The following is a 25,693-nucleotide window of genomic DNA, read 5'->3' on the forward strand; positions in this document are numbered from 1 at the left end:
TTTTCTCAAGCTTCCCTTACTCCTGCTCTCCTGGAGTTCCTGCGCAATCTTGGCTGATCTCTTACTATGATAGTCAGCCTCATGTGCATGATTTACAGAATAAATTGGGAATTACTCATGCATGTAAATTAATGCATCTTAGCTCTTCGATTCTCTTAAGGAAGTATTCTTTGAAAGCTTGCTTTATACTAAGATTAAGGGAAGTGCTTTCTGTACAGTCTTCCATTTCTTAGATGTATTGTTCTAAGGAAACATTTGTCTGTGTCTTGTTCCCACTTGTTTCTTTCATCATACTTAAGGAAAACTTTACCTTCTTGAAGATTAAAACCTATCTATCTGTTCCCAGTCCAAATGTCTTTAAAGCTGAGAAAGTCATCACTCTTTCTACAAACTTCAGAGGAGTCTGACAGCATTTAGATAGTGAAGATGGAAAAGGAAGAGCAGACCTGTGATCTGAACTCCAGCCTCCCCTGGAGAAGCAGCTCCTGCCCAGAGACCTTCCGCCAGCGGTTCAGGCAGTTTGGCTACCAGGAGTCCCCTGGGCCCCGGGAGGCTCTGAGCCAGCTCCGGGAACTTTGCCATCAGTGGCTGAGGCCAGAGGTGAATACCAAGGAGCGGATCCTGGAGCTGCTGGTGCTGGAGCAGTTCCTGGCCATCCTGCCTGAGGAGCTGCAGGCCTGGCTTCGAGAGTACCAGCCTGAAAACGGAGAGGAAGCCGTGACTATGCTGGAGGAGCTGGAAAAAGAACTTGATGGGCCAACTGAGCAGGTAAAAAGGCATCTTGTGGGGATGAGTGACCAGGTTGAGTCAGGAGCTCTGGGGCATGACTGCAGGTAGAGTTCTCAAATTATACTCCTACTCGCTAACCACGTAGGGTGGTAAATATACTCATAGAATGTGGCTCTGCTTTCTTCCTCCCTTTTCCTGTATCCCAGGACGTTTTCTATGTAGTTTCTTCTCTATTATTTTATTTTGTTTTGTTTTAAAATTTTTATTTATTTATTTGAGAGAGAAAGAGAGAGTGTGCGCAAGCATGTGCTCACAACCAGGGGGAGCGACTGAGGGAGAGGGAGAAGCAGGCTTCCAGCTGAGCAGGGAGCTGGATACAGCTGATCCCAGGACCCCAGGATCACCACCTGAGCCAAAGGCAAGGGCTTAACCAACTGAGCCACCAAGCGACCATCTCTATTATTTTATCCCCAACATGATTCCCTTCTTCAGTCTCTGTTATACCTACCTGCTTTTAGGTCTTTTTTGGACAAAGTGAGGACATGCTTGCAGAGAAGCTGACATCTTGGGAAATCACTCAGGAGTCGTCACCAAGTAGCCAGATCAAGCCTGTAAAGAAGCAGCTGCCGTTGGCATCAGGGGAGTTTCACTCAATTCGAAAAGGTGAGGGGCAGGATTCCGTTCATGGTGGGGGCAAAGGTGGCCTCTCAGCCCACCACACACATCTCAGCTGCTTTCTGCAAGAGGTCTCAAATCTCCCCTCCTGCCTCCTCATCACTGTGCAGACTTCCACTATTAAATGTTGTGCTAATGATTGTCCTCAGGATTTTGTTCTTGTTTCTTTTCCAGACTCTCTTATAATATCTTTCAGATTTTTAAATCCTTGGCATCATGTCCATGGGGATTTTTCAGCCTTTTTAAAAGAAGCATTATATTTTACATGGAGTTCCAGTATATAAAACAGATGAAAACACAGCTACCCTGACTGAAGCAAGAGCAAGTAGTATCAGCCCACAAGCTTGGTGAAAGTCACAATCTACAGACCACTAGTCCACGTAGTCATTTTCTGTATAGCTATTTGCTTGGTTACTAGTGGCATCTAGTATTCAAATCACCATATTTCTGCCAAGATGACTGCCCTCTCATAGTGACTTGAATATTTTTCTCCACTCTCTCACATCCTAAACTGGCCTCTGCTGCTGCTTGCAGTACTTTTTGGAAAAGTACTGCAAAATGGCTGGCTTAGCACTCTGTTCTTTTGTTGCAGATACTAAAAAAATAAAGGCTGTGGGAAAAAAAGCAGAGCAAAATAAGGGAGACGGGTCTTATTAAATAAGGTAGGGACACAGTCTTATTAACTAAAGTGGTGGAGAAGGCCTCTTTGATGAATGACATTTGAGCAGAGACCTTCCTTCTAGATGATCATGCTGGATAAAATGGGAGTCAGAAATGAAGACGGGAAACCCTACTTGGAAGGATCTCCTCTTCTCCCCCCAGCACTGCTTCCATATTCCACAGGGGTCGATCAGCTAAGTAAGGTTAGAGTTTTTACAAGGTGATTTTGATAAGAAAATATAGGAAAATCAAAATACAAAAACTTAGAAAATATTTCTGTTTGTTGACAAGAGGCTCGTAGGGGCACTTAACACCCCTAGTCTAGCAGTTGTCTTGGCTTAGGTAAGAGAGAAATGAAAGTATTTTCATACTCCATCAGGATCAAGAAGGAACCATTCCTGCCTTGGTAGCTTTTTGTTGTGGTAATTGCAAAAGTTATCAGCCTCAAAGCCAGGTCTTGGGATCCCAGTGTTGACAATAACAACATTCTACCTCCAAATGTCTTCACAGAGGACTACTCTCTTAAATTTGTTTTGTTTTTTAATTTTATTTTTTTCATCGTGATAACCGTACACTTTAATCCCCATCCCTTTTTTCCTTTAGCCCCCCACCCCCCTGCCATCTGGTAATCAACAATTTGTTTTCTGTAATTAAGAGTCTGTTTCTTGGTTTGCCCCCCTTTTTTTTCCCTTTGCTCAATTTATTTTGTTTCTTAAGTTCCACATATGAGTGAAATCATATGGTATTTGTTTTCCTCTGGCTGACTTATTTCACTTAGCATAATACTCTCTAGCTTTATCCATGTTGATGCAAATGGCAAGATTTAATTATTTTCTATGGCTGAGTAATATTCCACACATTACACAATAAATATTGTGTATTTATACCACATTTTCTTTATCCGCTCATCTATAGATGAACGCTTGAGCTGCTTCCATAGTTTGGCTACTATAATTCATGCTATTAACATAGGGGTGCATATATCCCTCTGAATTAGTGTTTTTGTGTTTTGGGGGATAAATATCTTCTAGTTAGTGCCATTACTGGATCATGGGGTAGTTCTCTTTTTAACTTTTTGAGGAACTTCCATACTATTTTCCACAGTGGCTGCACCAATTTGCATTCCTACCAACAGTGCAAGAGCATTCCTTTGTCTCTACATCTTCACTAACACTTGTTTCTTGCATTTTTTAGTTTAGCCATTCTGACAGGTGTGAGGTTCTCTCATCGTAGTCTTGATTTGTATTTCCCTGATGACAAGTGATGTTAAGCATCTTTGCATGTGTGTGTTGGCCATCTATATGTCTACTTTGGAGAAATATCTATTCTTCTCATTTTTAAATTGGATTACTTGTTTTCTGGGTCTTGAGTTGTGTAAATTCTTTATGTATTTTGGATGCTAACTAACCCTTTATTGGATAAATAAATTTGCAAATATCTTATCCCATTCAGTAGGTTGCCTTTTACTTTTATTGGTTGTTTCCTTTGCTGCGCAGAAATTTTTATTTTTATGTAGTCCCAATAGTTTATTTTTGCTTTGTTTCCCTTGCCTTAAGAGACACATCTAGAAAAATGTTGCTATGGCCAATGTCAGATTATTGCCTTTGTTCTCTTCAAGGATTTTTTAAAAAAGATTTTACTTATTCATGAAAGACACAGAGAGAGAGAGAGGCAGAGGGAGAAGCAGGCTCCATGCATAGCCTGATGTGGGACTCTTTCCTCGGTCTCCAGGATCAGGCCCCAGGCTGAAGGTGGCTCTAAACCGCTGAGCCACCTGGGCTGCCTCTTCAAGGTTTTTTATGGTTTCAGGTCTCATGTTGAGGTCTTTAATCCATTTTGAGTTTATTTTTGTAAATGATGTAAGAAAGTGGTCCAGGGGCTTCTGGGTGGCTCAGTCAGTTAAGTATCTGCCTTTGGCTCAGGTCATGGTCCCAGGGTCCTGGGATTGAGCTCCATATGGGGGGCAGGGGTTCCTGCTCAGCGGGGAGTCTGTTTCTCCCTCTCTTTCTGCTGCTACTCCTGCTTGTGAGCGCATGCTCTCTCTGTCAAATAAATACATAAAATCTTAAAAAAAAAAAAAAGTAGTCCAGATTCTTTCTTTTGGGTGTAGCTGTCCAGTTTTCCCAACACTTTGCTGAAGAGACTGTCCTTTTCCCATTATGTATTCATTCCTCCTTTGTTGAAGATTAATTGACCATAAAATTATAGGTTTATTTTTGGGTTTTCTATTTTCTTTCATTGATCTATATGTTTATCTTTGTGCCAGTACCATACTGTTTTAATTACTCTCATTTTGTAACATAACTTGAAATCTGGGATTGTGATACTCAAGATTTGTTTTTCTTTTTCAAGATTGCTTTAGCTATTCAAGGTCTTTCGTGGTTCCATAGAAATTTTAGGATTGGGGCAGCCCAGGTAGCTCAGTGGTTTAGCACCGCCTTCAGTCCAGGGCATGATCCTGGAGATCTGGAATCGAGTCCGATGTCGGGCTCCCTGCATGGAGCCTGCTTCTCCCTCTGCCTGTGTCTCTGTCTCTGTCTCTCTCTCTCTCTCTGTCTCTCATGAATAAATAAATAAAATCTTTAAAAAAAAAAAAAGAAATTTTAGGATTGTTCTAGTTCTGTGAAAAATGCTGTTGGTATTTTGACAGGGATTATATTAGGTCTGTAGATTGCATTGGGGAGTATAGACATTTTTAACAACGTTTGTTCTTCCAACCCATAAACATGGAATATCTTCCCATGTCTTTGCATTGTCTTGAATTTCTTTCATGAGTGTTTTATACTTTTCAGAATATAAGTCCTTCACCTCTTTGGTTAAATTTATTGCTAGATCTTTTATTGGTTTTGGTGCAATTGTAAGTGGGATTATTTTCTTAATTTCACTTTCTGCTTCATTATTTGTGTATAGGAACAGATTTCTGTACATTGATTTTGTATCTTGTAACTTTACTGAATTCATTTATGAGTTCTGATAGTTTTTTGGTGGAGTCTTTAGAGTTTTCTAGATACAGTATCATGTCATCTGCAAATAGTGAGAGTTTTACTTCTCCCTTACCAATTTGGAGCCTTTTATTTCTTTATGTTGTCTGAGTGCTGTGGCTAGAGCTTCCAGTACAATGTTGAATAAAAGTGGCTAAAATGAACATCCTTGAATTTTGATGGTGGGGACCAGATGTTGGAGTCACCTTAGAATTTGGAACAGAGTCCTTACCATTTACAAAATGACTTCTATTTACACCAGTAACAATGGCAGTCAACTAATACTATAAAATACATTTAAGGGTAGGGTTTTTTCATAAGTGAGTACTTTGTGCTACCCTTGATTTTTTGACGTGTCAGTTATCCTAGTCTATAATCCTCCCCCCACCCCCCCCAATTTGTATTTTCTGACCTTATTTTCCATATTCATTTTTGACCCTTTGGCTTTCTTCATTTCATTTATCATTATTAAATTTTTTTTATTGATGCTCATACTAAGTCTTATTTAATTACTACCTGCTGCCCCATCTGGCTCCTCTCCTTCAGTTGCTTCTCTGCTTCTCCCATAATTCCTCATCTTTTAGTCCCATTTCTTCCAGATTTTCTTCAGTCTCTGATACATCTTTGTACCTCTACTCACCATCCTACCTTTTGCGTGGAACTTTTCAACTTTATAGTTGATTGTCTCCTCAATATATAAATCTTTCCCTTTTTTGTCTTTTGGTCTTCTCAATATTTTCTGACTTACCATCTCCATCCTCTACGTTGTGATGCTGTTTTACAAACATGCTAGCCAGTGAATAATCCATACAGATTTTCTTTGTGTCATTCTATTTGCCTTTCTTTCTTTTTTTTAAAGATTTTATTTATTTATTCATGAGAGACATACAGAGACATAGGGAGAGGGAGAAGCAGGTTCCCCATGGGGAGCCTGTTGCAGGACTTGATCCCAGGACCCCCGGGATCACAACCAGAGCCAATGGTAGACAAAGGGAGATCCTCAACCACTGAGCCACCCAGGTGCCCCCCTTTCTTTCTTTCTGTACAGAGAACTGGTGACATTGCTTTTCTGTGTATTATTTCAGCTAAAGACACAAAAACCCTAAATGTGAATGCAGCTTTGAGGCAGAAGACTTCTCCAGCCATGGAACTGCATTACACTGTTTCTAACACCCTTCTTATGGACGCTCCTCAGAGTTGCACATATCGAAGAACCTGTGAACAAGATGGCAAGTTTGAAAGAAGACAGAGAAACCCTTTTGGGAAGAAGCAACACAAGTGTGATGAATGTGGCAAAGTCTTTAGTCAGAGCTCAGCCCTCATCCTCCATCATAGAATCCACAGTGGGGAGAAACCCTACACATGTGACGTGTGCGCAAAGGCTTTCAGCCGAAGTGCCGTCCTGATTCAGCATCGAAGAACACACACTGGAGAGAAACCCTACAAGTGTCATGAATGTGGGAAAGCCTTTAGTCAGAGCTCAAATCTTCTCAGACATAGAAAGAGACACATGAAAGAAAAAGTCCCATCAGTGTTGTAAGGGAATCAAAGCATTTGCTCAGAGCTTTTTCAGCAAGAGAAGACACAAAGCACGAACACTCCTTTAGTATTTCAGTAGTTTTGGTGGGCACTAGTTTGCTTTCAAAAGTCATAAAAGCTACAGAAGAGAATGTAAAATATCTTCTGTCAATGTTGTTTGCTCTCCTGCTTTATCAATACAGTGTCAATACAAATGTTTGAGATTCTACAGCTTAATTCAGATTTCCATCCCTAGGGTAGCTCTTGAAACGCATTCTCAAACATGTTCTATTTTCATTACTAACACAAGTCATGAACTAGTACGTTTCTTTTTGGACAAATATATTTTCCCTGTTGAGAAGGAATGTGTAAGTTCCTCAGTATAAAAATAAGTGTTTTCCTCAATTCCATAACTCGAGCATTGGGATTCTCAGACCAAAGATTAGAATTTTTGAAATTTTTACCATGTGTTTGTTTGTTTTAAAGAGAGTGAGAGAGCACAAGCAGGAGAGCTGTGGGCAGAGGGAAAGGGAGAAGCAGGCTCCACACTGAGCAGGAAGTCCCATGCAGGGCTTGATCCCAGGACCCTGAGATCATGACCCAAGCCGAAGGCAGACACTTAACTGACTGAACCACCCAGGCACTCCTACCATTTGTTTTTTGTTACTAGATTCAAATTATGAGAATAGGATTGAGGAGGCCCAAAAGAATGTGTACCTTCAGACCTGGGCTGAAATGTCCAGGGTCACTGTTCGGTGGAAGAAGAGTAAAGGGACCTACTCTCTTACAAAAATTCACAAAAGCTTACACGTTACTGATACTAAGTCAAGTTTTTTTTTGTTTTTTAAGATTTATTTTTACAGAGAGAGTGGTGTGTGGCAGGGGGGAGGGCAGAAGGAGAGAGAATTTCAAGCAGACTCCCCACTGAGCAAAAAGCCCGGTGTGGTAATTGACCCCACACCCCTGAGATCATGACCTGAGCCAAAATCAAAAGTCAGACACCTAACTGACTGAGCCACTCAGGCACCCTCTAAGTAATTTTCTATGTAGGAAAAAAAAATGTTTTTAAAGATTTTATTTAGTTATTCATGAGAGACACACAGAGAGAGGCAGAAACACAGAGGCAGAAGCAGACTCCTTGCTGGGAGCCTGATGTGGGACTCAGTCCCTGGACCCAGGATCATGCCCTGAGCCAAGGGCAGACTCAACTGCTAAGCCACCCAGGCGTCCCCCCCCAAAAATAATCTCTACAATGTAATTTGGAAATAACTCAGTGAATACAGCAGATTGGCTCTGCATGTCTTAGGGAGTGGCATAAATATAAGGAATGTTATAATAAACAAGGCTATCTATGGGTGCTTATATAACATTCGTGATCATCTTAAAATGAAAAAGAGATAAAGAAAAGACAGTTCACATAAGACTGATGGAATACGAGCAAATGTGGCCTGTAAAGGAAAGGTGCAGCACAGCGTATGTGCGAAAGGAAACCCTTACCAGCTAACAGCTCTCCTCCAGTGTCCCCTTTTCTGCTATACATCAGCTGTGAGCATGTTTCAGGCACCACAAGAGAACCTTTTCAGGGTCATGTGCATTCTTAAGGTTTGTCCCTCGACAAACTATCAAGACCTGAACCCCTGGGTTTTGACGCTCTTGTACAAAATTACTAAAGTTCAGTTTGAAGAGTTCACTGAACTTTGCCCATATGTCAGTCAGATTTCCTGTGTAAAAATAAAATGACTTGTATGTTATTAAAATTATCATGACAGTATACAAATAATGTTCCAAGAATCTAGGGATTCTTGATAAAAACTGTATTATAAGAATATATGCCTCATAATGTTTTCTGTGGTGCCACAGTTAGCCAATATGGAAGCAAACATCAAAAATGGAAGTCCTTAGGAGAAGGGAAGAGGGACCTCATAGTGAACTTCTTTGATGAGGAGTATAAATATTGTACTTTCAGAAAATCTAACCATATCTAGTGCTGAGAGTAACTCCAGAAACAAATAAGGGATTACTGTCCTCTACTTAGAATATTGATAATATAAGATTGGTAAGGGAAGAGGTGAATGTAAATTGTGATTATAGAATTGTCTGATAGTGATTATACTTTGTAGCTCTAGTGAATATGAATATATATTGAGTTTTGTATATTTACATTTATTAAAAGTGTGAGAATCTTTATTTGGGCTCATTCTCTTTGTAATTAAAGAAAGGAACAAGCCATCTATGAAAGCAGCTACTGCCTCAGACACAAGTATTGTGATTTATTGCATGATTATGGAAAGACAGAGTTTCTTGTTACTATTTGAATAAAATGACAACCTGGAGTGTTCTGAGGGAAGTTGTCTTCAGTTGGTGCTGCCATAAACCTTAAGAGATTGTGTTATCTACGTTGTGAATAATCTGTTTCTCCCCCAGAAGGTGGTGTGAATCATATCATCTAAGTACATGACAAAACTTTGAAAGGTGTTTTTGTGTTACTGGGAGTTAATCAGACACTTACATTGATCTCCTAATGCTAGTTCATTTAAATGGAAATTTAATATGACTTGGGCTAACCTTGATTTTTAAAATTAGCATGATATTAGTACCCCCATTAGATTGATTTCCATAGATAGCAAACACTTTCCAATGAAATTTGTATTTTTATGAATTTCACTTCATCTTGGCCTTTAATAATTAGGTATAATCCTATGTTCCCTCATTACCTCTCATTCTTTTGGAGGCCAGATCATGTATTTGTTACTGCCCTTAAACCCTCCTGTATTGGGAATGTTTCTGGATGCAAAATCCACTATGATGGTTTAAACAGGTAAGGCTTTGTAACCAGAAATCTGGAGGTGAGTTGCTGCTGGCTGTGAATCAGCAGCTGGACAATGGCTGGTCTAGATGTGGTCTCTGCCCTTCTTTTGGCCTTTCCCTCATGCTTATTTTCTCAGATAGTCAAGAGAGCTGACCCAGCTCCAGGAATGACCTCCAGGGTCAAGTCAAGAAAGAGGAAAAGGAGCTTCAGCCATGGCCATCTCCTTTGCTAGGAAAAGTAAAAGCTTTCCAAGAAACTCTAGAATTTTCCAAGAAAATTCTGCTTATGCTTCCTTGTTGCAAATGTGTCTGGTAAAGCATGGGTTTTCAACCTCTAGAGGGAAAGCAGCAGGGCGGGTGGGTTTTGTCAATGACATTGGGTCACCCAACAGTGTTTGCCATACTCCTTGGCCATCTTCCTCTTCATAGGCAAATGGCTGATTTTGCTTCCTGTTTACAGGGCAAAGAAACCCCAAAAGATAACTTACAACCTCCTGCTATCAAATTTGCTAACCTCACCCATTATTTCCCCTCCTCAGAATGAAAGAAGGGTCTCGCTAGTCCCTTACCATTCAGGACCTGGGCTGCCATCAGTTATTATCCCTCATCTCTCAACATTTAAGTATGGTGATGTGACTAACCCTCCAACTCTATACTATTCTAGTGTTATCTTTATAAAATTTGAGATGGTAGGTAATCCCCTAAGTGAGGGGAAACAAAATGGCCCTTAGCTTTGACTTCTTCATATTCATCATCCATTTCTTTCAACCAGAATGATCTTTCAAAAACATGCATTTGATCATGTCCCTTTCTTGTTCAAAACATAGACTTTCCATTGCTTTTAATATAAAGTTAACTCCTAAACAAAGCTTTTGAGGCTTTGTGTGATCTGATCACAGCTTACCGTTTCATTTTTTTTTCATTTTTTTTCCAGCTTATCGTTTCAGCTTTGTCTCTTGCCATTGCATCCTTCATGCTCTATGCCAAAGCCATTCTGAATCATCGAAGTTCTGCCTCCAGGCCTTTGCATGTGTTCCTTTTGAACTCTTACCAGCTTCTGCACTTAACTCCTTTGTGTTTTAGCTCAGATGCCACTTCTTCCAGGAAGCCCCACCCTAGCCCTCCAAGAGTAGGTTAGGGACCACTACCACACTCTTCTACTCATTACATACTGGTATTACATTTATCACACAAAATGTTTTTAAAATACCAACTTGCATATATGGCTCCAAGGAAGAGGGGGAGGATGAATGATACTTTGGGAAGAAATGTCTTGAGATAGCAGGACGCCTGGGTGGCTCAGTGGCTGAGCCTCTGCCTTCAGCTCAGGGTGTGATCTTGGAGTTCCAGGATTGAGTGCCGCATTGGGCTTCTTGCAGGGAGCCTGCTTCTTCCTCTGCTTCTCCCTCTGTCTGTGTCTCTGCCCCGCCCCCCCCCCCCCCCCGCCGTGTGTCTCTCATAAATAATAAATAAATAAATAAATAAATAAATAAATAAATAATAAATAAATATCTTAAAAAAAAAAAAAAGTCATGAGATAGCAAAAGGAAAAAATGAAAAAGCCCTCCTGTCCCCTGGAAATGGTGAGGCAAAGAGAAGGTCAGACACAGGTGTTCCTTTACCTTTGCACCCAATGCCTAGAGAAATGCCAGAGGGGGTTGGGAGAAAATTTGAAAGGGGAGAAGGCTGGGCCAACTTGCTATTGAGTGCATTGAGGGAGCAATTGCTGAACAGACTTCTTGTTCTCCAACACTGGACTACTATAAAAATGGCAATGCAGTGTTAAGCAAAGGGCTCCTACCAGCTAACATATGATTTAGGAGATCTTTAGCAGTTCTCCATGTTCAATGGGGACCCTGGAAAAGAGCTGATTGCATCAACTGGAGAGTTGGGACCACTGCACAAAGTAACTTTGTGGATCTTATAGCCAAGAGCTGCAGGACCCAGAAGGCCCACAATCAGCTGGGAGTCTCAGCCACACCTTAGAGGGTGGCTGGAACCGATGTGGAGATGACAAATGAAGGAAAAGATATTGGCCTCCAGCCTAGCCAAAAGAACAAGTTACTGGTTGCTATAGTTTGGTGAGCAAGCACAACGGCAGACCACTTGTGAAGACAAGAGACTAGAAAAGAAGGACAGTAAGCCCATCTGAGATCCAATCCACAGCACCATCTCACCTAAGTGAATATAAACCCCCTCCCCAGAAATCCAGATGACAGAAAAGGGCAAAACAAGAAATAGCCATTTAGGGAGTTGAACTTAAAATGGACTGAATAATTAAATTCTTTCACCACCACCACCCATACAATGAGGTGGGAATTCAAGAAGCAAAAATATCAGTTATAAAAAATTAGCTCCATTTTTCTTTGCATATTTGAGAAGAATTGTGTTTACCCCACCAAATGGGTGCTTATATCTGCTTCTGTGTTGATGCCACTATTTTATGTTTCTTGAAAGCATGAAGTGACTCATTCACTGCTATCTCTGAAGCATCTGTCACAGTACCTGACCTCCAATAGGCACTTAAATACTTGTGGAATGAAAATATTTGCAAACTACGTATCTGATAAGGTATCAATATCCACAATATATAAAGAACTCCCACAGCTCAATGATAACAACAAAACCCCTAAACAATCTATTTCAAAAATGGGCAAAGGACATGAATAGATATTTCTCCAAAGAAGACATACAAATGGCCAATAAGTACAGGAAAAGATGTTCAACAACACTAATCATTAGGGAAATACAAATTAAAACCAAAATAAGATATCCCCTCATACACATTAGGATAGCTTTGATTAAAAATATGAAAGATAACAAATGCTGGCAAGGATGTGGAGAAATCGGAACACTTGTGCATTGCTGATGGGAATGTAAAATGATATAGCCACTATGGAAAACAGTTTGATGACTCTTCAAAAAGCTGAATATAGAATTACCAAATGATTCAGCAATTCCACTCCTCAGTATATCATCCAAAAGAACTAAAAGCGGGGGCGGGGAGGGGGGAATCCATCGGTGGCTCAGTGGTTTGGCTCCTGCCTTTGGCCCCAGGGCATGATCCTGGAGACCGGGGATCTAGTCCCACATCGGACTCTCTGCATGTAGCCTGCTTCTCCCTCTGCCTGTGTCTCTGCCTCTCTCTCTCTGTGTCTCTCATGAATAAATAAATATTTTTTTTTAAAAAAAGAACTGAAAGTGGGGACTCAGATCCTTGTACATCCATGTTCATAGCAGTATTATTCACAATAGCCAAAAGGTGGAAATAACCACATTTTTACTAATAGATCAATGACATTGGTTGGAAGCTTATATAACATGTGAACTCTAGTGTCTGAGCTAATGATCAGCCAGGTAAACATCTGCTATCTTTCCCTATGTAGCTTGGCTGGCTCCAATATATTGCAGGAGTTGTCAGGATGCTAGGTGGAATGTCACTATCTGGACAGGTCAATGGGACTGCATCAGAACTGGATTAATCCAGGGTGCCTTTGGCTTGGGTCATGATCCCAGGGTCCTGGGATTGAGCCCCACATCAGGCTCCCTGTAGGGAGCCTGCTTCTCCCTCTGCCTGCTGCTCTCCCAGCTTGTGCTCATGCTTTCTCTCTTTCAAACAGATAAATAAAATTTTAAATAAAAAAAGAACTAGATTATTCCATTAGACTGCTTTTATTCACTGCCTATTAGTGGTATTGTCAACTGAGTGGTTTTACAGTTTGACTTATCAATATTCTTTCAACTCCACATGATTAACCTAACCCAGTCATGGCAATCCTGTTCTACTTGCAAGTAATTTTGATTTAGGAATGGGCATATCACCCAATCTGGGTCAATGAGACATTAGGGAAAACCTGTTCCATGGTCTCCAGGAAAAGTTTGCTTTCTCTAAAAAGAAGAGATAGAAAAGATGACGCCTTTCTATCTCCAGATGTTGTTGTGAGTGGCTATGATGGCAGGCAATGTTGCAACAGCTGGTAGATGAAGCTGACACATGGAGGAAGGAGCTAAGAAATCTGCAGAGCAGGACTCAAGTCCTGATGTACCATTCCTTCATATATTTACCTTAGAAAATAAGAAACGTTTGAAATAAGTGACCTAATTATTCACCTCAAGAATCTAGGGAAAAATAAAAGAGGAATTTGAAACCAAAGTAAGTAGAAAGGACACAATGATAAAAATAAGGACAGAAGCTCTGGTTCCAGGGAAGGTAAGCACATTCCACTCTTGTCTTTCTCCACAGAGAGATTCCCACAGAATCCTGGACAGAGATAAAGAAGCAACTCCTTGAGGAGTAAATAATGCAAGCAGATTCGGGAGGAGGACTAGAATCTGAAGTTCCACTGAACTGCACTGAATTTACGCTTTCCTCCTCCCCGGTGTCTCCTAGCCTAGACAGCCTCCTAGCCTGAAACCCAGAAGCGCACACAGAGAACAGGAAGAACTCCAAGGGAAATGTTCTGTGCGTGGCCTAAGGAGTAGGGAAGGGGCTCCTAAGAGTCAGAAAGAATGGGAGAAATCCCTTAGTTTTTTTAAAAGAGGGATGTCGGGGAGGGGCAGAAGGAGAGGGAGTAAAAGAATCTTAAGCAGGTTCCATGCCCAGTGTGGCTCAATCTCACAACCCTGAGATCATGACCTGAGCCAAAATCAAAAGAGTCAGATGCTTAACTGACTGAGCCACCCCGGTGCCCCCATCCTGTATCTTTTTTTCTTCATTTGACTTCTCTCCTACCACAGCCTCCAGGCAATAATATAGCCATGCAGCAACCCAGCAATGGCAGGGGGCACAGAAAGAAATCACCTTAAACTCAGAGGGAGGGGAACTCTTAGCTTTGATCAGAGGAGCTTTGGTTCCAAGAGCATGGTACCAATCTCCGTGGCTTTTATCCTCTCTGTGTCCTATCACTTCTTGACCAGGATGCAGATGTAATTGAGAGAAGAAAACACCAGAGCAAGGAAACTACAGCCCTAACTTTCTAGCTGGAAGATTACTAAGGGAGGCCTCAGGGAGCCAGAAAACATTGAGTTAATTGCAAATGGCAGAGAGATCAAGTGTAATCCCTAAAAGTAATATATGAACACCTCCGCTCACCTCTAAACTGTACATGCATGGATCTGACCCTACAGGGCGCAGCACAAGCATTGAGAACTGAGCTACCGGGTAGACTACTTCCCCAGATCCAGACTGGCCACCAGGTGGCATGCACAAAGGACTGGAAATGTTTGAAAACTGAACTGACTTTAGAACTACAACCCACACAGAACTTGTGGCCTGACCCTATGTGGGGCAACTGCCTGCTAAAACAAACAAACAAATCAACTTTCTGCTTAGGACATAAAATGATACCCAGAATCTAATAACAAAATATCAAAATGTGCAGGATACAGTGCAAAATGATTAGGCATAGTAAGAATCAGGAACATCAGGGATCCCTGGGTGGCGCAGCGGTTTGGCGCCTGCCTTTGGCCCAGGGCGTGATCCTGGAGACCCAGGATCGAATCCCACATCGGGCTCCCGGTGCATGGAGCCTGCTTCTCCCTCTGCCTGTGTCTCTGCGTCTCTCTCTCTCTCTCTCTCTGTGACTATCATAAATAAAAAAAAAAAAAAAAAAAAAAAAAGAACCAGGAACATCTCAATTTGCAAGGAAAAAGAAAATAAAAATAAAAAAAAGAAAAAGAAAATTATGCCACTGCCTAGATGACATATATGTTAGAACTATCAGAAAAAGACTCTAAACCACATATTATAACCAAGCTTAAGAAGTGTGAATGAGGGATCCCTGGGTGGCGCAGCAGTTTAGCGCCTGCCTTTGGCCCAGGGCGTGATCCTGGAGACCCGGGATCGAATCCCACGTCGGGTTCCGGGTGCATGGAGCCTGCTTCTCCCTCTGCCTGTGTCTCTGCCTCTGTGTGTGTGTGTGTGTGACTATCATAAATAAATTTAAAAAATTAAAAAAAAGGTGTGAATGAATGGAATGAGGAAACATCAGGAAAGATATAAAGAAGATACAAATGGAAATTTTATAGAAAAATACAATTGCTAAAGTAAAACATACACTGGATGAACTCGGTGGAAGAATGCAAATGACAGATGAAATAGTCATCTATATAGATCAATGGAAATTACACAATGTAAACAACACTAGGAATAACAGATTGTAAAACAAAATTCTTAATGAATGTAAGCACAAAAGTCCTCAACAAATATTATCAAATTGAATTCAGCAATGTATAAAAAGAAGAAAATACCTGGACCAAGTGGGGCTTATCCCAGGACTATACAGTTGACCCAGTATTCAAAAGTCAAAGCAATCCACCAGAAGAGCTGTTCCAAAAGGAAAAACCACATGATCATATCAACTGATGCAGAAAAAGTATTTGACAAAATTCATCATCTATTTATGTTACAAAGAGAAAGTAACTTCCCCAGACTGATAAAGCACATCTGTGAAAAACTTAGAGTTCACCACATACCAATTAGAATGGCCAAAATGTGAAACACTAACACCACGAAATGCTGGCGAAGATGTGGAGCAACAGGAACTCATTCATTGCTGGCAAGAATGCAACATGGTATACACACTTTGGCAGTTTCTAACAAAACCATATTTTCACCATATGATTCAGCAATCATGCTCCTTAGTATTTACCCAAAGGAGTTGGAAATGTACATTTACACAAAAATTTGGACACCTGTTTTAGCAGCTTTATTCATAATTGCCAAACCTTGGAAGCAACCAAGATGTCCTTCAGTGGTGAATGGATGCATAAACTGTGGTACATCCAGACAATGGAATAGTATTCATTGCTAAAAAGAAACGAGCTATCCAGCCATGAAGGGACATGGAGAAACCTTAAGTGCATGTTACTAAGTGAAAGAAGTCAATCTGTAAAGATTCCGCTATATAGTGGACTTCCTGGAAAAGGCAAAACTATGAAGACAAAAAGATCAGTAGTTGCCTGGGGGTGGAGGAGATGAAATAGGCACAGCTCAGAGGATTTTTAGAGCAGGTAAAATACTCTGTATGATATCATAATAATGGACTTATGTCATTATACACTTGTCTAAACCCATAGAATACATAATACCAAGAGTGAACCTTAAGGTAGACCATGGACTTTGGGTGATTATGATGTGTCAATATAGGTTCATCCTTGGTTAAATATGTATCATTCTGGTGAGTGATATTGATAATGGGAAGGCTATGTATGTGTGGGGCCTGAGGGCATATGGGAAATCTCTCTAATTCCCTCTCAATGTTGTAAACCTAAAACTACTCTAAAAAAATAAAGTCTTATACAAAGCAAAACAAAAACCCTAGAGTCAGTATCATGCTCAGTTATAAAAGACTGAATCCCTTGCCCCCTATGACTGGGAACAAAGAAAGTGTGTCCAGTCTTTCCATTCCTACTCAACATTGTATTGGAAGTCCTAGCCAAGGCAATAAAGCAAGAAAAAAAAAAGTAATATAGTTTGGAAATTAAGAAATAAACTTTCCCTTTCTGTAGATAACATGATTATTCACATAGAAAATCCACTGAATCTATAAAAATGCTTCTAATGGAGTTGTGATGGTTAATTTATGGGTCAACCTGACTGGGTTAAGGGATGCTCAGATAGCTGATAAAACATTATTTCTGGGTATGTCTGTAAAAGTATTTCCAGAAGAGATTAGCATTTGAATCAGTACACTGACAAAAGAAGTTCATCCTTACCAATATGGGTGGGTATCATCCAATTCCTTCAGAACCTGAACAGAACTAAAAGGCAAAGGAAGGGCAATTTTGCTCTTTGCTTTAGCTGAGATATCCATCTTCTCCTGCCTTTAGGACAGCAACCAGACTGAATTATATCAACAGCTTTCCTATTTGCAGACAGCATGCTGTGGGACTTCTCAGCCTCCATAACTCCATAACTGAATGAGCCAATTCTTCTAATAAATGTTTTTATAAATATGTTATATATCCTATTGTTTTGGTTTCTCTGGAGAACCCTGGCTAATACAGGAGTTTGTCAAGGTTGAAAATAAAAGTCAATACACAAAAATCAATTGCAGTTGACACCTGAACAATATGGGATTAGGGGCACCAACCACTCTGCACTGTAAAAAATCCACGTATAATTTTTGGCTCCCCCAAAACCTACTCCTAATAGCCAACTTTTGATCAGAAGCATTACCTATAAGATAGTCAATTAACACATATTTTTTATGTGTGTTTTATACTGTATTCTTACAATAAAGTAAGCTAGAGAAAAAATGGTATTAAGAAAATCATAGGGAGGTGAAAATACATTTACAGTTTTATGCTATATTTGTATATAAAAAAATCCTCATATTAGCAAATCCACATAGTTCAAACATATGTTGTTCAAGGGTCAGCTGCATATTTTAAATATGGGCAATGTACAATTAGATATTTTAATATATCATTTTAAATAGCCCATAAAACCAGTTAATGCTCAGGAATAAATTGAACAAAATGTGGGCATGATTTGTACATTGAAATCTACAAAATGTTAATGAATAAAATCAAAGAAGATCAAGTATAGGAAATATAGCCAATACTCTTTTTTTTTTTAATTTTTTTTTAATTTATTTATGATAGTCACAGAGAGAGAAAGAGACAGAGGCAAGACACAGGCAGAGGGAGAAGCAGGTTCCATGCACTGGGAGCCCGATGTGGGATTCGATCCCGGGTCTTCAGGATCGCGCCCTGGGCCAAAGGCAGGCGCCAAACCGCTGCGCCACCCAGGGATCCCCCAATACTCTTATAATAACTTTATATGACTCCAGATAGTAACTACACTTATTAAAGCGAGCATTTCATAATGTATATGAATCACTACGTTATACACATGAAACTAATATAATATTATATGTCAACTATTCTTCAATTAAAAATTTTAGGGGCACCTGGGTGGCTCAGTGGTTGGCATCTGCCTTTGGCTCAGGGCGTGATCCTGGGGTCCTGGGATTGAGTCCTACATCATGCTCCCTGCAGGGAGCCTGCTTCTCCCTCTGCCTATGTCTCTGCCTCTCTATGTCTCTCATGAATAAATAAAATCTTTTAAAAAAATAAATAAAAATGAAAATAAGTAAAATCAAAAGATCAAAATGAATGACAAGATATGGTATATTAATAGGTTGATGGACTCAATATAATTAACATGCCAATTGTCCATAAACTGATCAATAGATTTAATGCAATTCTGATAGAAATTCCAGTAGGATATTTTTGTAGATATAGGCAACTAATTCTCTTCTTTTAAAAGATTTTATTCATTTATTTAGAGAAATCTATTTCTATTATTTAGAGAGATCTATTTCTCTTTATGCCTGTATCTCTCTCCCTGCTTGTGCTTTCTCGCTGGCTCTCTCCTTCTCTCTCTCAAATAAATAAATAAAATCTTTTAAATATTAAAAAAAAATTTTTAAAGATGAAAAGGCAATTGAATGGAAACAAAATAAACTTCTTAAAATGGGATGTCTGGGTGGCTCAGCTGTTTAGCGCCTGCCTTCGGCCCAGGGCATGATCCTGGAGTCCCGGGATCGAGTCCCATATTGGGCTCCCTTAGAGGAGGAACCTGCTTCTCCCTCTGCCTATGTCTCTGCCTCTCTCTCTCTCTCTCTCTCTCTCTATCTGTGTGTGTCTCTCATGGATAAATAAATAAAATCTTAAAAAAAAAAGAAACTTATCAAATAGAACTGGATATTTATATGCAAACCCTCCCCCTGACACAAACCTTCAACTTATAATTTGCACGTTATACAAAAATTAATGCAAAATAAATCATGTATCTAATACTAAATATAAAAATATAAAACTTTTAGGAGGAAGTGTGAGAGAATCTTCATGTCCTGGTGTTATGTATTCTTAGCTATGACACCAAAAGCACTAGTTATAAAATTTAAAAATGGATGAGTTGGAGTTCATTAAAATAAAACATATTTTGCTGTGAAATACACTATTAAGAATAAAATTCAAACTACAGACTGGGAGAAGTATTTATAAGTGACAACACAAAAGACTTGTATCTAGAATATTTATAAGAACTTCAAAAATTTAGCAGTAAAAAAATTTTTTTAATGAGGTGGCACTGGGGATGGGGGTCCTTGAACAAACACTTCCCAGAAGAGCATTTATGGATGACAAATAAGCAAATGAAAAGTTGCTCAACATCATTAACCTTTAGGGAAATGCAAATGAAAACCATATGTGATATAATCGTATGCATATTAGAATGGCTAAACAACAACAACAAAAAACACTAACATAACAGTGCTGGTGAATATGTTGAGCATCTGGAATATTCATACATTGCTGATGGTAATGTAAAATGGTACAGTCATTCTGATAACAGTTTGGCAATTTCCTATAAAAGTAAGCATATACTTTGTGTGTGTGAGAGAGAGAGAAAAAGAGAGACCTAAAATCTCCTTTAATTGTGGATCTTCATTATAATGTTTAAACATAGCTGTCAACATATTTCCAGTTGTACATTTTATATATTGTTCCCCAACATTATTCTCTAGGCAGATTCTCTAGAGAGGGTGAAAAAGCCATATATAAAAAATACATCATACATATATATAATTTTTATATATGTAATTTTAATGCTTATTTCCCAAATTCATATTTTATATGTCATATATTATTGATTTTGGCTCAATTTTCAATTTATTTAAACTAAAAAAAATAAAAGTCATATATATTAGCTCCAGCTGCTATAACAAAATACCATAGACTGGATGGCTTAAACAACAGGAATTTATTTCTTACAGTTCTGGAGGGTGGGAAGTCCAAGATCAAGATGCCAGTGGATTTGGTTTTCTGGTGAGGGCTCTCTTTCCAGCCTGCAGATGATCACTGTCTCACTGTGACCTTATGTGGTGGGGAGAAAGAAAAAGAGGAACCAAGCTCTCTCCATCTCATCATATAAGTGCACTAATTCCCCACCCTCATAACCTCATCTAAACCTAATTCTTTCTCATAGGGCCCATCTTCAAATACCTTCACATTGGGGGTTAGAGCTTCAACATTTGAATTTCGGGGGGTGGTGGACACAAACATTCAGCCCATAAAACTATATGACTCAGCAGTCCCTTTTCCAGATATTTACTCTAGAGAGATCAAAACTTATATTCACACAAAGCTTATCCATGAGTATTTATAGTATCTCTATTCATAATTGCCTAAACCCAGAAAGCACCCAAAAGTCCTTCAATGGTTGAGTGGATAAACAAACTGTGATAGCTGCAATAAAATGAACTATGGAGACATGCAATAACATGGATGAGTCTCAAAGTCATTATGCTGAATGAAAGGTATGTAAAAATGTACGTACTTTATGATCCCATTTATATTGCACTCTAGAAAAGTCAAAACTCTTTTGATGGATAATAAATTAATTGCTGCTATGGATTAGGGATGTAAGAAAGTTGTGAGTATATCCTGAGGCAGTTTTATGGAATGATGAAACTATTCTGCATCATAATTTTGGTGGTAGTTTCACAAATCTATACGTGTGTTAAAACTTATATAGCTATATGCCAAAACAAGAGTCAATTTTACTGTATATTAATTGTTTTTAAAAAAGGAGAACTCGGGATCCCTGGGTGGCGCAGTGGTTTGGCGCCTACCTTTGGCCCAGGGCGCGATCCTGGAAACCCCAGATCGAATCCCACGTCAGGCTCCCGGTGCATGGAGCCTGCTTCTCCCTCTGCCTATGTCTCTGCCTCTCTCTCTCTCTCTCTCTCTATGTGACTATCATAAATAAATAAAATTAAAAAAAAATAAAAAAATAAAAATAAAAAAAAAAGGAGAACTCCATGAAATAGACAAAAGTAATTGAGCAAATAAAGCCAAAAGTTAATTCCTTGAAAAATTAATAAAACTGATGAACTAGAAGCAAACTGACAAAGAAAAACAAACCTAAAATTACCAATTTTAGGAAGGAAAGAGGGAAGATCACAACTGGTCCAACAGACATTACAAGGATATTGGGGAAAAAAAAAAAAAAGATATTGGGCAGCCCCGGGTGGCTCAGCGGTTTTAGCACCACCTTCGGCCCAGGGTGTGATCCTGGAGACCTGGGATCGAGTCCCACGTCGGGCTACTTGCATGGAGCCTGCTTCTCCCTCTGCCTGTGTCTCTGCCTTTTTCTCTCAGTGTCTCTCATGAATAAATAAACAAAATTTTTAAAAAAAGGATATTAAGGAAATAGTATGAACACCTTTATGCCAACAAATTTGACAACTTACATGAATTATAGGAATTTCTTTTTTTTTTTTTTAATTTTTATTTATTTATGATAGTCACACACACACACAGAGAGAGAGAGGCAGAGACACAGGCAGAGGGAGAAGCAGGCTCCATGCACCGGGAGCCCAATGTGGGATTCGATCCCGGGTCTCCAGGATCGTGCCTGGGCCAAAGGCAGGCGCTAAACCGCTGCGCCACCCAGGGATCCCCGAATTATAGGAATTTCTTGAGAGATACAAACTATTCCTCTGACATTTTATTGACCAGAACTGAATCATATGGCCATTCCCAGCTACCAGGAAGGCAAAGTGAGTATCTGGCAAAGAGAAACAGAGTCTTTAGATGACAGTGCACTTATTGGCTGAAACAGAATCTTTAACCAGTGTATTTTAAACGCCCAGAGGGAAATACTTCTGAACTGATGGGAAGGACTGAGAGCTTCAAAATAATTGTTACAGAAAAGCCTAGGGATCCCTGGGTGGTGCAGCGGTTTGGCGCCTACCTTTGGCCCAGGGCGCGATCCTGAAGACCCGGGATCTAATCCCATGTCAGACTCCCTGTGCATGGAGCCTGCTTCTCCCTCTGCCTATGTCTCTGCCTCTCTCTCTCTCTCTCTGTATGACTATCATAAATAAATAAATAAAAATTTAAAAGAAAAGCCTAGAAAAGATTATTATTATTATTGAATGAAATCTAATTAACAGCAGGTCTGAAGGTCTGTACTTTCATTTCAAGGTGAAAACTTTTCTTTGCTTCCTCTGTCTTTGGATGCTTCTCTTCCTCTTCAGCACACTACCTCATGTAGGTGTGTCCCCCCGCCACACACCCTGTATTCTGTTCTTTTGCTTAGCACCTTTTTTTTTTAAGGTTTATTTATTCATGAGAGACACATAGAGGTAGAGACATAGGCAGAGGGAGAAGCAGGCTCCCTGCAGGGAGCTTGATGCAGGATTGGATCCCAGGACAGTGGGATCACGACCTGAGCCAAAGGTAGTTGCTCAACCAGTGAGCCACCCAGATGCCCCTACTGTAGTACTTTTTTTTTTTTTAAGATTTTATTTATTTATTCATAGACACAGAGAGGCAGAGATACAGGCAGAGTCGGAGAGGGAGAAGTAGGCTCCATGCAGGGAGCCCGACGTGGGACTCGATCCCAGATCTCCAGGATCACACCCCAGGCTGCAGGCGGCGCCAAACCGCTGCGCCACCGGGGCTGCCTCCTACTGTAGTACTTCTTTACTGCCTTATAAATACTTGGTTTTTTGTTCATTTCCTAAATAAGACCGTGATGTTAAAAGAAGGAATCATGACTTCATTGTAGTCACGTCTAGGTCTCTGGAACCCAGGTAGTATCTATCTGGTTTTGGTTTTGGTTTTTTACCATTAGTTAATGAATGAGATGCTTTTAAAGCAAGGTCAAACGATTCGGCTGGTAAAGAAATGAGCCTTTTTAAGATTTAGACAGATCAGTACTTACATAGACTGTGAAACCAAGAGTAGCCAAAAGGTACCGGCTCCTCATGAGCTACTGTCTCACACTAAAAGGATAACACCAAAACAAAAGGAATCAGATGACTTCAGCCTGAGATGTGGGATGCCTTGTTTCTAAGGGGCTAATGCTGTGCTGTAGCTAAGCCTTTTTACAGTCTCAGCTGCACACCAGGTCACAAGTGAGGCAGAAAGCTTCGTCACAACCCAGCAAGCAATGAAGAACTGTGTCATGACAGCCTCCTGCCAAGATGGGGACCTGAGTGGCAAATGGCCTTCTTGTAGCTCCTCACAAGCCTCTCATGTTCTCACATTCTGGGAGGATCACAGGTGTTTTGCCAACACTCAAATCAGCTGCATGCTCACCTACATGACCTCACAAATCAGCTCACCTACATGACCTATGTAGGTAGGTATGTGCAAGGTTGTCCAGCACTGGGATGGAGCTATTCCTTACTCTCTGGTTGCTCAGAAGAATGTGATGCTCTATCTTGACTGTGTCTTTAAGTTGGCAACAGGGACCACCATTCAGGAAAGAGCCCACATAATGGGGCTCAGAAGGATGGTATTTCAAAATGGATGTTGTGGGTCCCTGCCCTCAAAAGAATAAATTAGAGAGGGAAGACTCCCTGTAATTTCCATTTACTCTCCTAGAATTAGGAATAATAAAATCCCAAACAGAGTTTTATAAAATTTTGCAACACTTTCAACTCCCCCAAGTGTTTCTGTTTGATATTGTTTATCTTTTTTGTTCTCTAATATTAATCAGATGTAAAAACTCTTAAAGCAAAACAAAATAAAACAAAAATGCCTTGAGCTAGTTGTTAGGGTCACAAAAGAGGGAAAGTTGGGAAGAAGACCGCCTGGATGGCTCAGTGGAGTAGTTGACTGTCTACCTTTGGCTCAGGTTGTAATCCTGGGGTCCTGGGATCGAGTCCAGCATCAGGCTCCTCTCAGGGAGCCTCTCTGCCTCCTCTCTGCCTAAGTGTCTGCCTTTCTGTCTCTCTCATGAATAAATAAATAAAATCTTTTAAAAAAAGAAAGAAATTTGGGAAGACCAGCCAAGCAGGTTGGTGGCAGTAGCCAAGGAGGAGAGTGAAATGGTTGGATTTTGAAGCCTCCTAAATGAGAAAAGAGAGGGGAAGGACCAGAGTTAGGTTCTGAGGAGACAAAGTTCCTGTTAGAACATAAATGAGGGGATCCCTGGGTGGCTCAGCCATTTGGCGCCTGCCTTTGGCCCAGGGCGCGATCCTGGAGTCCCGGGATCGAGTCCTGCATCGGGCTCCCCGCATGGGGCCTGCTTCTCCCTCTGCCTGTGTCTCTATCATAAATAAATCTTAAAAAAAAAAAAAAAAAGAACATAAATGAGTGCTATACCATCAGCAGCTTGGTGGCTAGCTCTCTCATTCACGAATCCAGCAGAGGCTGAGGGCACTCTATGAAGCCCTGAATGAGGCAGAAAGCTGAAGCCTGAGGATCTTGGAATGCTTCTGGAAGGCTGGACCTACACTTCTAACATAGACCTTAAACAACAGGGCTCTTTTGTGTGGTTTCTGATGCCTGACATGTGACCTAGCAAAAGCAGCAGTGTGACAAACCCACGATTCATTCATTTATTCAACAAATATTTATTGAGTTCTCTATGTACCAGGCAGTCAGCATCGTAGGACTAGGTGGGGGATACTGTGCTGTACAAGACAAACAAGGTCCTTGCCCTTATGGACCTACAGACCAAAAAAAAAAAAAAAAAAATAGAGGGGAGGGCCAAAAAAACCCAGGAAAATGAATAAACGAGATCTACTATGCTATGAAGGGTGAAGACTTCCAGTGAGGCCATGAATCCAGGCTCACAATGGGCCTAAGAACTGAGGTCAGAGTGGGGAGGCAGGGAACAGACCGCAGGGGGCTTTGCAGGCCAGTGTAAGGAGTTTTTATGTCCTACTTAAGGCAGTGGGGATCTTTTGAAGGCCTTTTTCAATAGGAGGCTGGAGTGGGCTGATTTACTTTTCAAATGATAACTTCAGCAGCCGCTTTTTGTGGTACAAACGTCAAGCCTAAAGTCAGAAGATGACCATGCACTCTGCGAATTCGCTGAGGTCGCTGCCAAAGCCCTTAAGAGTCTCATCTTGTTTCCCTGACGGATAATTTGGTCAAAATAAAGCTGTGTAACACGTAGCGGGAGCCAAAGGTCGGAGTCATGCTTTGCTTTCCAATCTTTTTTTTTTAAGATTTTATTTATTTATTCATGAGAGGCAGAGGGAGAAGCGGGCTCCATGCAGGGAGCCCGACACGGGACTCGATCGCAGGACCCCAGGATCAGGCCCTGGGCCGAAGGCGGCGCCAAACCGCTGAGCCACCCGGCCCGCCCTGCTTTCCGACCTGGATTCCCCTTACTAGTTAGGAGCCAGTTATCTACTTGTGCCTCAATTATCTCTCTCAGCTGTGAAACGGGGTTGATAAAAGTTCTTACCGCCACAGAGCTGTCGTGAAAATGACAATACAGGTGGCGGGTGCAACGTAGGGAGCACTCACAAACACGCGCTTGCATCACTCCTTCCAGAGGGTTACTG

At 40.5% G+C, this 25,693-nt stretch overlaps 1 protein-coding gene across 1 annotated transcript in view; it reads left to right on the top strand.

Annotated features, from left to right (window-relative positions):
- Window positions 1-351: 351 nt before the first annotated feature.
- LOC119872642 overlaps window positions 352-25,693 on the top strand; it is an 82,757-nt gene continuing 57,415 nt past the window's right edge. The window contains 3 exon segments of the mRNA XM_038541812.1: window positions 352-768; window positions 1,248-1,392; window positions 6,131-6,581. Coding sequence (XP_038397740.1) covers window positions 352-768; window positions 1,248-1,392; window positions 6,131-6,581 — 1,013 coding nt within the window.

This window comes from Canis lupus, chromosome 7, assembly GCF_011100685.1.
Source record: "Canis lupus familiaris isolate Mischka breed German Shepherd chromosome 7, alternate assembly UU_Cfam_GSD_1.0, whole genome shotgun sequence".
Classification (NCBI taxonomy): domain Eukaryota; kingdom Metazoa; phylum Chordata; class Mammalia; order Carnivora; family Canidae; genus Canis; species Canis lupus.